The sequence below is a fragment of the Homalodisca vitripennis genome, chromosome 5, assembly GCF_021130785.1.
Source record: "Homalodisca vitripennis isolate AUS2020 chromosome 5, UT_GWSS_2.1, whole genome shotgun sequence".
NCBI lineage: Eukaryota > Metazoa > Arthropoda > Insecta > Hemiptera > Cicadellidae > Homalodisca > Homalodisca vitripennis.
The window spans coordinates 19,926,364-19,942,641 of NC_060211.1; the positions used below are offsets into that span (position 1 = coordinate 19,926,364).

Here is a 16,278-nt window from a genome sequence, read left to right on the forward strand (position 1 = left end):
GGAATGATTTGACTTGTATGACTCTAATCACAGGAAAGCACCTCCGGGTCTAAACCTTGTTTACCGCGGAGATTTTAACGAAGTGGCGAAGAAGATTAGACATAATTAAAGCAATAGGAAGAGAAATCTGTGGGCAGCAGGAGCGAGTTAGAGAAGGTTAGTGCGTAGGAGTGTGGTGGAGCGAGTTTGTGCGGCTTGTCAGTCGGTGCCGCGGTGCTGGATGGACGCGGTCGCTCCACGGCCACTCCGCGTCCTTAGGTACCCGCTTCAGCGTTGCGATCTTTTCAAATGGGGTCTTAAAAAAATTATATCCTATTTTATGCATCAAAATCTTTTTTTGGTCTTTTTAATTAGTGGAAATTATAACGCATTGTAAATATGGCTTATAGTGCTTTAGGAGCGATTATTTGTCTAACGATTTTCTCGACTTTTCCGGGAGTGTGGTGTTCGCAATGTGATGACACAGTGCTCTCAGTGGTGCGGACTGCCAGTGCGGTGTTCACGGGGAAGGTGCAAGCCCTGAACGGGACCGGGTCTGAGCAGGAGGCGGTGGTGAGAATCAAAAGGGTGTTCCGGAAGTCCGGACCGAGCCGAGTTGTCGACAACGACGCCCGCCGCCTCCATGCAGACCTCGGACCCGGGGTGGAGTTGAGGGTGGCGGTCCCACCCCTCACGACGGCGGACAACGACCAGTTCCTCGTCTGTTTCGGGATTTTCTCGCCGCTTTTCTCGTTGAGAGTGCGCGACACCAAGGTGTTCGTGGTGAAGCTTCGGCGCGGGAATTTGGAGCAGAGGCTGGCCCGCAACCGGGACAACTACGCGCCCAGGTTCGAGCTTCTCGCCAGCCCCCTGCCGATGTCACTCGCCAACCTGCACAGGGTCACCCTCGCCGTTAAAGGTATATGCGTCATTAATATTCAACATAAATATGTAAGTGGACTGAGTTGTGTGTTATGGGCAACAAAACCGCTTTTCACGTCCCTTAATACGGTTATATTTTAAGAGTACTAACAGACAACTGAATTCACCCCTACCTACGCGTATAGTTAAATAGTGTTTTTTATACTCTCATGCGTGCCTCCCATATTGAATCTGTGTTTGAGAACCGTGTTAAAAATTGCATAACACACACTTAAAAATGACAGACTACTGACTTTATAAACTATGTGAGTGTTATTAAATCAAATAGTTTGTGATACATTAGTGTCTTAATGAAGCAAATATACTTTTCATTACTTGACATTAAATTCAGATTTAGGTATATATAACATCATGAAATAATAAATAATTTTCATACTATTACACTCATATAAGCAGTACGTTGAATACCATTTTCTTATTATTGATTTAAAGTACATTAGATTAACTTTAATTAACTAAGTAATATATGTAACTTCACCACATGTTTTGCTCTTTTTTGGTGATATACTCGTAATAAGTGGTTTAAAAACATTGTGGATTTTCATCGAATAAAGTATTAAGTGTTACAAACAATTTTTTCCAAGGGCTTAAGTTACAAATAAATATTTATTTACTTGTGGGAACAATATATAATTAGGTAGACACAGTACAATACTAATTGTAATGCAATACGTTTAGGTGCAGTATAATATTATTCTATTCAACTCTCGCACCTATGCAAGTTGGTTTAACTGTGATTTCACACATTCTGCAACTCATGTAGTCCCCTTTCCAACTTTACAATGTTCCAGTGATATCGAAAAATCTTATAAGTGATTTACTTTAAAAGCCAAGCGTTTTAAGTACATTTCGCTCTAAAATGACCAGAAACGGTGCCAAGTGGTCTGCTCTACTATACCGTTACGTTCTTGATCTCGAACTTTTACTTTGTGACAGAGCCAGCTTCATTATCTCAACGGTTGGCCACTTTTTACAAAGAACTTAACACTGACACTCCATTCACTACCTGAGTGGTTGTTTCTTAACACAAATTATACCAGTGATTTAGTTTAAAAGCCAAGAGAATGCCTAACGTTTTAAGAATGATTCGCTCTAAGAGGCGTCGATTACAGCACCAAATGGTCTACTCTGCTCTAAAGTTGCGTTCTAGATCCCACGATTTTACTTTAAGCCAGAGCCAGCTTCATTATCTCAAGGGTTCGCCACTTTGTACAAAGAATTTAACACGGACACTACATTCACTATCTGAGTGGGTGCTTTCAAAACTCAAATCATACTGGTGATTTATTCTAAAAGCCAAGAGAAAGCCAAACGTTTTAAGAACGATTCGCTCTAAGAGGCGTCGATTACGGCACTAAATGGTCTACTCTGCTATAACATTTCGTTCTAGATCTCAACATTTTACTTTAAGTTAGATCCAGCTTCATTATCTCAACTGTTCGCCACTTTGTACAAAGAATTTAACACGGACACTACATTCACTAACTAAGTGGGTGCTTTTTGAAACACAAATCATACTGGTGATTTATTCTAAAAACCAAGAGAAAGCCAAACTTTTTAAGAACGTTTTCACTCTAAAAGGCCTCGATTGCTGTAACGTTGCGTTCTAGATCCCACGATTTTACTTGGAGTTAGAGCCAGCTTCATCATCTGAACTACTAGCAACATTTTACAAATAAATATTACGGACACTCCATTCACTAGCTCAGTGGCTGTTACCTAAGCACAAATCATATTAGTGATTTAGACTAAAAGCCAAGAGAATGAACGTTTCGCTCTAAAACGTCTAAACACCCGATTACGGCACTCTGTGGTCTACTCTACTATAACTTTGAGTTATTGATCTCAACATTCTACTTTGAGTCAGAGCCAGCTTCATTATCTCAACTACGAGCCACTTTTTACAAAGAACTTAACACAGAAACTCACTATCACTAACTCGGTTGCTGTTACTCACGTAACGATAATAATCTTATGGCCTATTTTAGGATTATATTTATTATCAGATTCAAGCAACTTTTCATTTTTGCCATATCCAAATCACTATGTGCTACAGATTTTGAAGATTGCGTGAGCATATCAAAGGCAAGGGCTAACAAACAAAACACTGCAGAATTACAGCAGCAAAGATAAAAATAGAATATGGGATACACAAATATACATGGAAGAGGCAAGGTCGACCATTACACAATTTTAGACCAAACATACGGTCCGCGGTCGACATAACGTAAACATTGGTAAAATTGCGGGCACAATCGGAACTACAGGGGTAAAACAGTGGACAAAAGTAAAAGAGCAATAAATACGCGCACCAATTGGTGGTTTACGGCGAGGAGTTTGTTAGCTCTAGCGTGGAGATGGTAAACAAAGCAGCCGGTGTGTAAAATGGCAGTTCGGCCAGCCTGTAAAGCTATTCTCACTGTCATCAATTGTGTTTTATTGTATCGGTAGCCGACCAACCGAGTGTAAATCTAGTGGCCGCACGGGTCGCCCTGCCATATAGCGTTCTCTGCGTGGATTATATTTTTAATATTTTATTATGGATAAATTTTCAATATCACATAACTATGTAACCTTCTGATTTTGAGGTCACAGAGTTATGAGATACATCACATATTTTATATGCGGCCAAATACTTTAGATTGACCTGATAACATCATGGTAAAAAATAACACTGACGATTAGAATTCTAACAATACGTTGATGATGTCAGGTATGACGCAATCGCAAGGTCCTCCGCTATCAGTTCAGACTGGTCAGTCTTTATCTTATGATAGAATTTCTTTTGTAAGCATTAATTACATGGCAGCCTCGATTATTTTTACTGAACTAGTTAATATGTTAACTGTAACAAATAAACTGTTGACTAAGAGCATTGTGTTATTAGCGTTAACTTAAAAAAGTTTGCGATTTAAAACAAACTAATATTGTGAAAAGTAAGATTATATACAAAAATTTAAGCTGTCATTTAATGTTGTTATGAATTTAACTATTCAAACTCATAGAATAAATGTACGTACGTATAAGAATAACTACATCAAAACGCGATACCTAAATAGAGTTTGTTCTCCAAATGTAGTTATTAACTATTTACATCTAGGATAAATGAATACTCCTTTTAATATAGTGGTTAAAAACGAAAGTTTTTGGCACTTTTAAAATTTTTTAAACTTAAAAAATAATTTATTACAATTACAATTTCTACTTAATAATTTAAAATTTGTTTTGACTATTTCTCGCAAGTGATTAGAAACTCGTTGCGTTGCTGTTCTTTATTTATCACTAGAAGTTAAGGCATTCTCATTTGAAGTTTTTCTTGCCCTTTACTTTCTACTTGATGAAGATGAAAGGTTAAAGTATAAAGTGTAACATTAATGTTATGAAATGGCTTACAAAGAAATGTTAGAGAGTGTTTATAACATAACTTTAATTTATTTAAGAGTTGGAAATAAAGAAGGCTCCTTAAAAATGCCTATACGTACACCACACCTCGTGTCAGGTAACAAACGTCGCTAAGGTTGGAAGCAAAATTTCAATTCTATAGCTCATTTCATTCTCAATATTTCCTTCGCATAGATAACCACACAAACATTATACAGAAAATAAATGTTTACATCCACCGGTAAAAGGAGAAATTTGGCCAGCAAACTGAGGGATAGGCATTAATGACGCTCAGCCAAATTACTTGATTGGACATGTACCTTCATAGATCATCATAACGTATGTTATGATTGTACATTATACGTATTTAATGTACAAATTAAATTTCATGGGCAAATTCGTCTGCAGATGATCTTTTTTGAGATATCTAGCCACATGATACACTCGTAGTTTTGTTCATGGAAGTGTTTATTGTACAATCAATATGCATAAACTTTGTCGAATAGAATACAATTTGGTGTCTATAGTGTGAAAATTATTTTGTTTAAACTGTTATTTATGCTTATTTTATGTGTATTGCTAATATTAGGTTATTTATACATTTAAATTCAAAAGCTATGTTGATTTATATACAAGATATAATTTCAGTTTAAAAATTGTATATATAAGGTTTATTACCCCAACATAGGCATTTATGATATTAGATGAACAATGTAGATATAAGCATGTTTTCAGAATATGTTCCAAATTACTCAATATCTCTGTTTTATAGGCGTGAATATAAAATACTATTTTAAATTATAAATGTGGTGAAGTGAGTCTTACAAAATTTTACAATAGCCACAGTTAACTATGTAAAACATTCGCGTTTAGTTTGTCTAAATACTAAAGGCAGAAAGTGAAACAGATTCTTAGTGAATGTCAGTAAAGTAAAATAAATGTCTATGTGATATCCAGTGGTAATCGTTTTATTAGATTTCAATAAACCGATCAGTCGATGATATAGCAGTTGATATCAGTCGGAGAAAGCCCCGAGTTTGGAGATACAGCATTTTCTTAGTGTGGATTTCATAAGGGAGCATGAATATGTTTGCTGATTTCCATTGTATTTATATTTTTTTGGGAAATTTCAGTGTTATCTAATTTTAGATATCAAACGAGTAGGGCGAGAATTGCCTATCAGTATGAGAAATCAAATATAACACATCTCACTGTATTCTGTCCTGAGATTTCTGAAAATTTCAGTTATTTGCTACGGTACCAGTGAGTTGTTACTGTAACATCCGAGAGTACTCATCTATGAGATAACACAAAATTCCTGTGGAAATGCTATATTACATTGGCAGTTATTTCATTTTACCGTAAAATATAATGTCACCCGTTACTAGATAAAGACTACAGCATAAATTGAATTTGAGCTTGAGATTCTGGTTATGCCAATTGTTGAATATTATCATATTTCTTTTCTAATAATGGTAAAATAACCTTTAAAATCCACTTTAAATGGGTAAATAAAAATACTAATAATAACAAACCACACATATTGGTTTAGAAGATTTTCATTAATTTATATCAGCCTTGAATATATTCATGAGCGTGTTTAAATGAAGTAGTTTGAACGACAATAAACATGGCCTCCTTTTCATATGGATACTAGCCAATAATGAAAACCTAGACGAAAATAATAACCAAAATCGTTACCAATACTATGGTAATATCAAAGAGACACTACGGAATAACAGTGGTTACAATTCTATTTACTCCTTGTAGACAATTGAGGTTAAAATTGACATAAAGTGCATGTCATTACGGCAAGTCACATTCTGCTAATAAAATACAACACGTTTGTTTTGTGTGTGGCCCGATTGCTTGGATGCCTACTTTCTATTTCCATGAAAATATAAATGTCTGTTGCTCACCTGATGTCGTAAATGCCGAGAGTAAATTACTGACAGTCATTTTATTCAAAACACTCGTAACGCATTGAAATCCGTTTTATATCTCGGCAAAGAGCTTGTTTGATTGGAACGAATTCCTAAACATCCATGAACCACATTTATTCTAAACCAAACTAGATTGGGTAAATCGGGTTTAAGTTCTTGACTAGTTTGTAATAATTTGTTCTACGGAAATAAATGAATCTTCTTAAACTATACAAACTTCACAAAACCTACAGCGTGTCTTAATATATCCTACTTTTCATAATATTATTGGCTGGAATATTCTAAGAGTTGTACCGTTATTTAGTTGTATTTTATATAATGTATATTTACGCAACCCTATTATTACCCTGTTACTCATTACTGGTCAATATAAGTTACATCCGATGTTCTAGGAACTAAATTCTTGGTGGATTAATAACCTAATTGGCACGCATATTATTTTTTTTTCTCGAGAACTTTGTAGCTGCCGTTCCTGCTGCCGAGCAACATCTCGCGCACCTGGTCCGCGAGATCAACTTCGAGTCTCATTCGAACTTCGATTACTGGTTTTAACTTCGTCTCTGATTTTAACTTCGAGTGTTTCCAGCATTCATGTTTTAGACTTTTAGTTTATTAATCTTCACTATTTCCGACTACAGCTGCAATTTCGAGCCAAGATGCTGATGCCCGCGCTTGTGAGTCGACATCAATGTGAAGGGAAGTCAATTTTAAAGTTTTAAACCATTATTAAGTTCGTATGCAACATTCCCATAGAACATTGGAACCATTAAGCCCACACCCATGATTTCATTTAGTTCATTATCACTCTATTTGGCAGCAACATGCCAATACATTATTTTATTTTCAACATATAGAAGTGATGCTTTTATGTTTATTTGCGAAATTAAACATATAAATAAACTTTGCAAATCGAATATTGATTACTACGACCTCAGCGGTATCCAACCCCATGTGTTTCGTTCATTCGGTACCGAGTGATTTGTGCCAAATTTGAAAAGGTAACCCTATGGCACTTGTACAACTCGAATTATTATTATGCAAGCAGCATAGAAACACTTAAAATATTGAACACTTCTGAAAGCAATATCTTGGCTAGAATCTCTTAAATGTCATAGACCCGAGCAAGAGACTTTTATGAAGGCAATATTTTAAATTTCCTTTCGAAACTCTTAAATCACCTCAAATTTAAAGCATCGAAATTTGACGCATCACTTAGTAAATTTCCTCTCTAGTGACTATGGTAGTTGTTTCATTGTGTCCCTAACTAGATGTTTTAGATTTTGTAAGTGAAAGCCCTCAGATAGTACTGTTGGAACCATTAGGAGCGGGAGCGGTCGTGGTGCCAGAGAGCGGTTATGTCTCCAGATTGTGGGACTCAAATGGTCGTGTTCAAGAGGAAAGATAGTTAAGTGGGACTCGTTATGTGACGAATAGCCTTGTCCCCACTTGGCTAGTGAACACTTACAACATAACAAATTGATAACACGAGAGTGTGTCCGGATCACTTACAGGTGCTGGACAAGCTGACAACAGGAGGTTCCCACCCATCAGACACGTGGCTGGACAATGCACAGCTGGAACAGTTACTCAATGGGCTGTTGGTTTTCAAAAACACGCTGTAACTAATAGCAAGCTGTAACCAATACGAAGAAACCTATTCTTTGAATCAGGAGCATAAATATAATATTATTCATTAATTGTTTACCAGTTAAAAAATCAAATATATCACAAATCAATTAAAATTCAAAAAGGCGTTGAAAGAGAATGTTATACAAAACACATTTTATTCCGTGGGCGAGTTCCTGGAACTCAGCAACCAACGTTGTCAGAGCTGAAAGACGTGGGGAGCTGAAGGGTGTGCGACTCAGTTGATACGACAAATTTTAAAATATGTGTATATTTATAGTTGTGAAATTTATTGAATGCATTTTAATTATTAAAATTAATTTTGTGAAATGATTATTTAATTTTAAATTTTTTATACATGATGAAGCTTTTTGGCTGAAAAATACGATTAGTGACGCATGTCATACAATTTTGAATGATTTGTAGATAAAGACAATAAAGAATTATTGAATTGAATTGAATATCGTGATTAATAGAGATGAAATGTTTCGGTACACAACAAAAACATTTATTTTTAGTCCCAATTTATCTAAGTAACCAAAACCTGAATGCGTAATAATAGCTTCAACATGTAATTTTTATTAAATTCTATCCTTATTGGCCACTTTTCGTTGTATTTGAAATAGTTATAGGGAAGTATAACCGTGAATGTTGAGTTTAGCTTATTGATGAAGAAAGGTAGAAAACAAAAATGTATATCTACTAAATCTCACTGCTAAAGTATTTTGAAAGATTGACAGTGCATCTCATAAACCAAAGATCGGTTAGTGTTATACTTGAGATGTTTAAATGATTCTTTACAGACCTTACGTACATAAATTAATCTAAAATTAGCTTCGCTAATATATGTATTAATTCTGCCATGAATCGAAAACGTAAAATGTGGACACATTCATTTAGGTAGTTTTAGGCTATTAGGCTATATAGTTAAGACTGATTTAATAGGACTAAAGCACACCGCACGAAAAGAGCCCGATAACATTAGAGGCGGTGTTGCCATATTGCTGCTAACCACCATATGTTCCCGCTATGACGTCACATACTTTCTGCTTAATCTACCTGTTGTCTAAAAACAGACGAATGAAAGTAAATGTTTATATATTTGTTTTTTGCAAAAGACATTGAGTTGGGTCAGTTATTTTTCATTCGTGTAAAATTGGCAACAGTGCGAGGTGTAGAAGGGAGGTCAGATTTATCAACAGCTACCATAGAATGATTTTCGTGCGAACTGCTCTAGTACAAAACATCATGTATGATATAGTTTAAAATTTTTGTTTAAATGATGGTTTGAACTTCAGGCAAGATTAGTTTTCAAAACCGATAGATGCATTTTAACAAAATATAAAAAAAGTTTTTACTGATACCACTCCCCTTATTACTTTGATACTTTTAGCGCCTCACTGATTGAATTAATCAACTCCCAGCGATAGGTTTTTGTGAAGGCCGCAGGGGGGAGGATAATGTGTCGGTGGAACAATATTGAAGATAACTAATGGCATTGTCTGATAGACACGGACAGCGGTGTGGTGAGTTCCCGGGTTAAGTGTTGAGATAGGATCAGAGTTGTTGAGGCGGCTCCGGTCGGGGTGACCGATAGACTTTGCACACCTACTTGAATACCTGTCTGAGCGGCAGGCTTTGTGAGAAACAGGCTGGTTCTGCAGTTGTAGTCGGCAGTAGCTGCGCATCTTGGTGGAATTTGGTATAGTTCTGGCAATAAACAACATCAGATTCCAAAACGTTAATTATACTTATTACATTTTTGTAAGGGAATACTAGTAGGTAGAAATATGGTGTTCATCTCTGTGCAGGCGTCAAAATTAAACGTAAAAACTCATATAAAAACGTAAAAAATTACATAAAAACGTGAACAAACGAGAGTTTTACATTTATTTTAGGTTTTACGATAGTGTTTTACGTTTGTGCAGAGATTTTACATTGATTTACTGTTAGGTCCAAAAGTGGCCCAAGAACCCCATATTTTTACCTACTAATATAAGACACAATGAGTGGCAGACAAACCAAACCAATCACGTGCTACTAGAAGACCTATTATTTGAAATCGTTCAGTTAGAAAATTAGAAATATATTCTTACGAAAAATATTAGCATTTCTGAATTTGAAACACAAATTGTGAAGTGCTCAATATTTTAAGTTTCACAAATCAAAACTTTCCATTTCACTGCCTTAATTCGGTTTTACATTCCAACGCGTAACTATTATAATAAATAATAATAATAAATGGACAATAGAGCTTGTTTTTGTTATAAAGGTGTAGAGAATCGTAACGGTAAATTATTATAAAAGTCTACCATACACAAGAAATTACTAAAATGAGTTTCAAGATGTGACAAAGATTACGAAAATTTAAGCTTTGTGTTATATATTGTAATGTAAGCGTAATGGAAATTCACTTCTAACATTGTTTAGTCAAGAATCTGCAAAAAAGTTCAAGTTACCAAATTGTGAAATGAAGGTAGATAATACAATAAACCATACATTATGTTTAGAAATGCCGGAGGGTTTAAATAAAGACATAATTGTTTTATAGGTTTTATTTTTAGCTTCTCCCACACATTTAACACCCACCTTCAGATAAATAAATAATAATATTAAATTAGAGTTAACCTTCGCCATTTAAAGTATCTAAAGACATTATTTTTTTTTAATATTCGTTATAACAAGTTTATTTTCCAAAATAATAAAATTCGTTTCACCTCTTAGTAATAGTACAAATAGTTTAAATACTGTATCGTATTAAAGCTATTGATTACTAAAAACTGTTAAAAAATTACATACTATTGCTGAAAAACAATAATCTGATGAAACAATATTTTAAGAAATACCAAATGTGAGATTTCCAGATCAAAACACTGACTTAGATAGTAGACGAAGACGTCATCGATGGAGTAAACAGCGTGAAGTAAGAGGTCAAATGATACTGGATCGGTAATCCGATAAAGCTACGTCAACAGACCCAACGCCGATAACTCCAAGAAATGTTTACAACCTAACTGGAGATCTGATCTCTTTACTACAATCCATTGCAACAGTGGTGAACTCTTACCTAATTGGATAATTCTAGTATGTCGTGGATGAATTTTAATATTTTTATTAAAAATAACATGTAAGTAATAAAATCGATGACTGGGTGCAGTGACGGGAACAATGCGACTTAATTATATTTAAAGGGTTGAGAAATTTTGCGCCCCGTCGAAAGCCGTAAACCGAAAGTTATTATCGTGAGGAAAACAAATCCACAAACCAGCACGACACCACTTGGTCTCTCTGCAGGATTCTGTCGAACGCACCCACGCCTTGGGTTTGATGGTGATTCCAAATAGTAATGGAAATTGCTTTCAATATTTTGGAGATTTATGTACACGCCTAACTTTTTTTTAATTCCGATACAAAAGGTTTTTGATTATATGGGTAACTATAATGTTTGGTTTTGTATGAGATATTTTAAATTCTTGTAACTGGTAAGCATTTTGCATGCAAAAGTGTTTAAATAATCAAAATCCAATTTCCTACAAATTATTGAGATTATGGAAAAGCTACCTGTTTAGGACTTGTTTTAGTATACGCGCTCTAATACATAAAACCATCTTATTTTGAAATATCATTAAGTGTGGTTTATTTGTGGTACGGGATTTTCTTCAATGCATTTCCGACCTCTGAATTCCTGAATCCTATGATCTCATGTTTCTATATCACGTGACTTAACCAATCCTACGATGTGATGTTTCAACATTACGTGACCTGACCAATCCCACGATGTTATTTTTCAATACCACGTGACCTGACAAATCCTACGATGTAATGTTTCAATACCACGTGACCTAACAAATCCTACGATGTGATGTTTCAATACCACGTGACCTGACCAATCCTAAGATGTGATGTTTCCAATACCTACGTAACCTGACAATCCTACGATGTGATGTTTCAATACCACGTAACCTGACCAATCCTACAATGTATGTTTAAATACCACGTGACCTGACCAATCCTACGATGTGATGTTTAAATACCACGTGACCTGACCAATCCTACGATGTGATGTTTAAATACCACGTGACCTAACCAATCCTACGATGTGTCATGTTTAAATACCACGTGACCTGACCAATCCTACGATGTGATGTTTAAATACCACGTGACCTGACCAATCCTACGATGTGATGTTTAAATACCACGTGACCTAACCAATCCTACGATGTGATGTTTAAATACCATGACCTAACCAATCCTACGATGTGATGTTTAAATACCACGTGACCAATCCTAAGATGTGATGTTCAATACCACGTAACCTGACCAATCCAACGATGTGATATTTCAATAGCACGTAACCTGACCAATACGATGTGATGTTTCAATATCACGTAACCAGACCAATCCTACTATGTGATGTTTCAATACAATACACCCTGACAAATCCTACGATGCGATGTTTAAATACCACGTAAGACCAATCCTACGATGTGATGTTTCAATACCACGTGTCCTGACCAATCCTATGATGTGATGTTTCAATACTACGTAACCTCACCAATCCTACGATGTGATGTTTCAATACAATACATGATCCTAAGATGCACCACGTAACCCGACCAATACGATGTGATGTTTCAATACTACATAACCTCACCAATCCTACGATGTGATGTTTCAATACAATAACCCTGACAAATCCTAAGATGCGATGACCACGTGTACTGTACCTACGATGTGATGTGACCTGACTACCACGTGATCCTACGATGTGATGCACCACGTGCTATGTGATGATACTGCAATGTCCTACGATGTGATGTTTCAATACCATACTTCAATACCATAACCTCACCAATCCTACGATGTGATGTTTCAATACCACGTGATTATCGCCTTCCTCTAGCCGGTGTACGAGTTCTGAGTGGAAAACTAAGAATAATATTCATCCCCAATTCTCAACTCTTTATTATTTAATGCAATACTAATCAGGGGAGTACCTGAAGAAGTAATATATCATTGGATTCAAGAAAAAGGTGAGTTTTATATTTCAAATTTCTGACGTATTACATGAAGTCACATCATATATAAATCTGCTTCACGTATTTTATCAGTTTATTGTTGTGGAAATTCCAGTAGCAGTTGAGCAATACACATTTCCACAGAGAAGGTTTATCTGTGGTATTCCTTACAAGGCAAGTTGTTAAGGCAACATGTTACAACATCCCTAATTGTGTTTCCAACTAATGAAGTGCTGCTATAGCTGTTGTGCTCAGTTTTGTACGGAGACAATGCAGTTGCATTGTTTTTAGTATAGAGAAACTTAAATTGTCTAGGTGCAATATTAAACTTTGAGAATTAATTAGATATACATAATGCCCTTATCACTGTTAGATAGTGTAAAATAAAATATGAAGAATATCAGTTGTCATTATTGTTTTAGAACAACAGAAATTATTGCTTTATAAGTTATGTTTTTTTTTTTTTTTTTTTAATATATTCGTTACACAATCAAAAATATACAATTTATTTCATCACCTACTATCTTTAAGAGAGTATTTTGTAACAAAAGGATTTTAGAAGAAGGACTTTATACAAAACATGTAAACTGTGTTTTTTAATTTTATTTAATTTTTTTATTTATTTATTCTTACTTTGATGTATTTAATTGTAGTATAACTTGAACGAATAAAATAATATTAGTATTGATCTAAACTATATATACCATGTATGATCATGAACAACAGCCATGTTCAAAATACATACGTACGCAATATTTTCAAATCAATACACGGACTGCGCTGTAGCTGGAATGGTAACGCATACTGATCGACGAGGTACCAGGACACAGGACTACCAGTGTTTGTATAATTGGTCGGCAGAGAGCTGGGACAGCGCTGGTGTTGGTCCAGTGGTTAACCCAATTAGGTTATCAGAGGAATGCTATGTCGATGTCACATGAGTCAAACCATTGATCTGAGCTCCTCATTAGTCAGTGACAGCAGAGCCATGCCGATGTAACCTTGCCGTGCAGGTCTGTGCCGTGTAACACCGAGAAATAGCCAAATATGCCCTGCATGGCTTTATACTGTTGTAATGCTACAGCTTGATAATGACCTATTTACTCCTAATTAGGATGCTCATTGAGTGCCAATAAAGATTTGAATTATTTCGTTAAAATCCATTAGTAAATAATTATGCATCATTTCCATCGACAAATATTATAACAGTAAGACACTACTTTTGTTGTCTAGACTTTTCTTCAAGTATTAAACAGATTACACAAATGTTCATACACAAAAATGTTTTAAATAATTTATTTATCTATTTATTTAACTTCCGACGGTAAACCCAATGTACAATAATAGTAAAAATGTATATTTAATATAAACATAATCATTGTGTGTTAAATTTGAATAGTAAACAAGTGACAACAATACAAAAAAATCTTAGCAAAAAGCATAAATATTGTAATTAATTAATAAATAACAATACTAACTATATGAGAAATAATAATAACACAGTAATAAGTTATAAAAACAAGTAAGTAATAAAGTGTGACATTAAAATATCATTCTCACACATGAATTCTAATTATGAATGAGCTTACAAAAACCATAGTTAACAATAGAACAGGTTAATAACACAAGCACATACCTGGGAGTACAGACTAGTTAGAATAATCACGTAGAATGTCACTGCACAACAGGTAGATCTGTTTTACCATATTCGCTGAGGAAACGTTAATATGGACACTTGGTAACGTGTCCTGTAGTAACGTGTCTTGTAGTAACGTGTCTTGCAGTAACGTGTCCTGTAGTAACGTGTCTTGTAGTAACGTGTCCTGTAGTAAACGGATCCTGTAGTAACGTTCCATTATCTAAAATAAAGAGATGGAGTATTTTTTAATTTGATTGGTTTTTAGTATGTGTATGCTTAACTTTTACCCTAAAACATACAAGTCAACATAGTAATATTAATAAAAATAACATTCGTGAGATCCTAAATAATTTTTGGCTACTTAAAATACTTATATACTAAGCAGTAAACGCACCTATTATATTTTTAATTAAGTTGTACATACGTAGATCAATCTAAAAAAATACATATACGTTTATTTGCCATGGTTCAGCACTGAAAAATAAAGATTTTTTAACAAATTCTGAATTTTCTAACCAACCTGTGCGATAGGACTTGTTTTAATAAGGTTCAAACTTTTGGAGTTTTGTTTTGCTATTTCAGAGGAAGATAATGCTTGTGCTTGGACAACGGATCAACACTGGTAAATCCTTTCTGGTTTTATGTGAAGTGTGAATTACCTAATAGATAATATTTTAATTACTGAATGAGGGATATCAAGTATTCGTATGTTTGGCAAACATATGTTTATTCAGTTACCACAATTTTGTTTCAAATAGTATTTTCATAATGATCAAAAAAGGTCTAGGATTAATTAATTTCATAGTTTCAAACTTATAATCACGTTATTATACAATATTCCACTATTGAATATTTTTTACAACGACATTTATGGCCTAAGTTTGTATTTAGATGTGACACCAGTATTTACACAGCAATATTCTATAGTTATTTAAAACTAATTAATACAAAAATACTTCTGTATTGTTTTGACATATAAAACTGTATTTTATAAGCTATTTGAAATATTAGAATTATTTATTTATTGTAGAGATCACCGCCTTATAATAATACAAAACTAAGATTACACGCCCTAAATTATTCGTTTCACTATCACACATTTTCATTCAGGCTGGTTTCTACCACTCCGTTACATGTTTATTAAAGCAGAGAGTTATTTGGGAAACATTTCACAAGTATTAGACTGTTATCAACTAAACAAGAGCTCCTCCTCTTAAAATTCCCCACGCAGCTCTCTTGGAGTCTCGCTGGCACCGTCTTCAACGTACATCTGCTGACGTGACCATTCTAGCTCTAGATGTTCAAGATCTGGCCACGATAACCGTGTCTGTCGCTGTAGCGTGTCACAACACGCTGTAGTGTTCAGCTGTAACGTGTTTGCCGCACTTATTGTGTTTGTTCACCAAGAAAACAAACACGGCTGAGCTCAGATCACACAAGGATAAACACCGGGGCGTGTAGGAAGTTTGCAATAAACCTTTATTGGTGGGTCGTAAAAGCTTTTGATACGTTTGAAGAAAGAGTTGGAAATAGTTGAAGGAGTGGCCGAAACCGCCTTCTCCTTAAACTGAATCTGTTGTATATTGTATACTATAGATAATGTACGTTATATTGTGTAGCCATTAGAATGTAAACAGTACCAGGTATTAGGCAATAAAACAAAACCTAACAGAGCACATTAAACAAAGCAGGGAAAGATTTGTTTACAAGCCATAAGTTCATTGTTCAATATTGGTATAGATAACACAAG

The 16,278-nt window shown here is 34.9% G+C and overlaps 1 protein-coding gene across 1 annotated transcript in view; it reads left to right on the plus strand.

The window, feature by feature from the left end:
* Positions 1–216: 216 nt before the first annotated feature.
* Positions 217–16,278, plus strand: part of LOC124361818 (agrin-like) — a 601,698-nt gene continuing 585,636 nt past the window's right edge. Inside the window, 1 exon segment of the mRNA XM_046815813.1 lies at positions 217–898. Within this exon segment, the coding sequence (XP_046671769.1) occupies positions 379–898 (520 nt within the window). The 5' untranslated portion in view covers positions 217–378.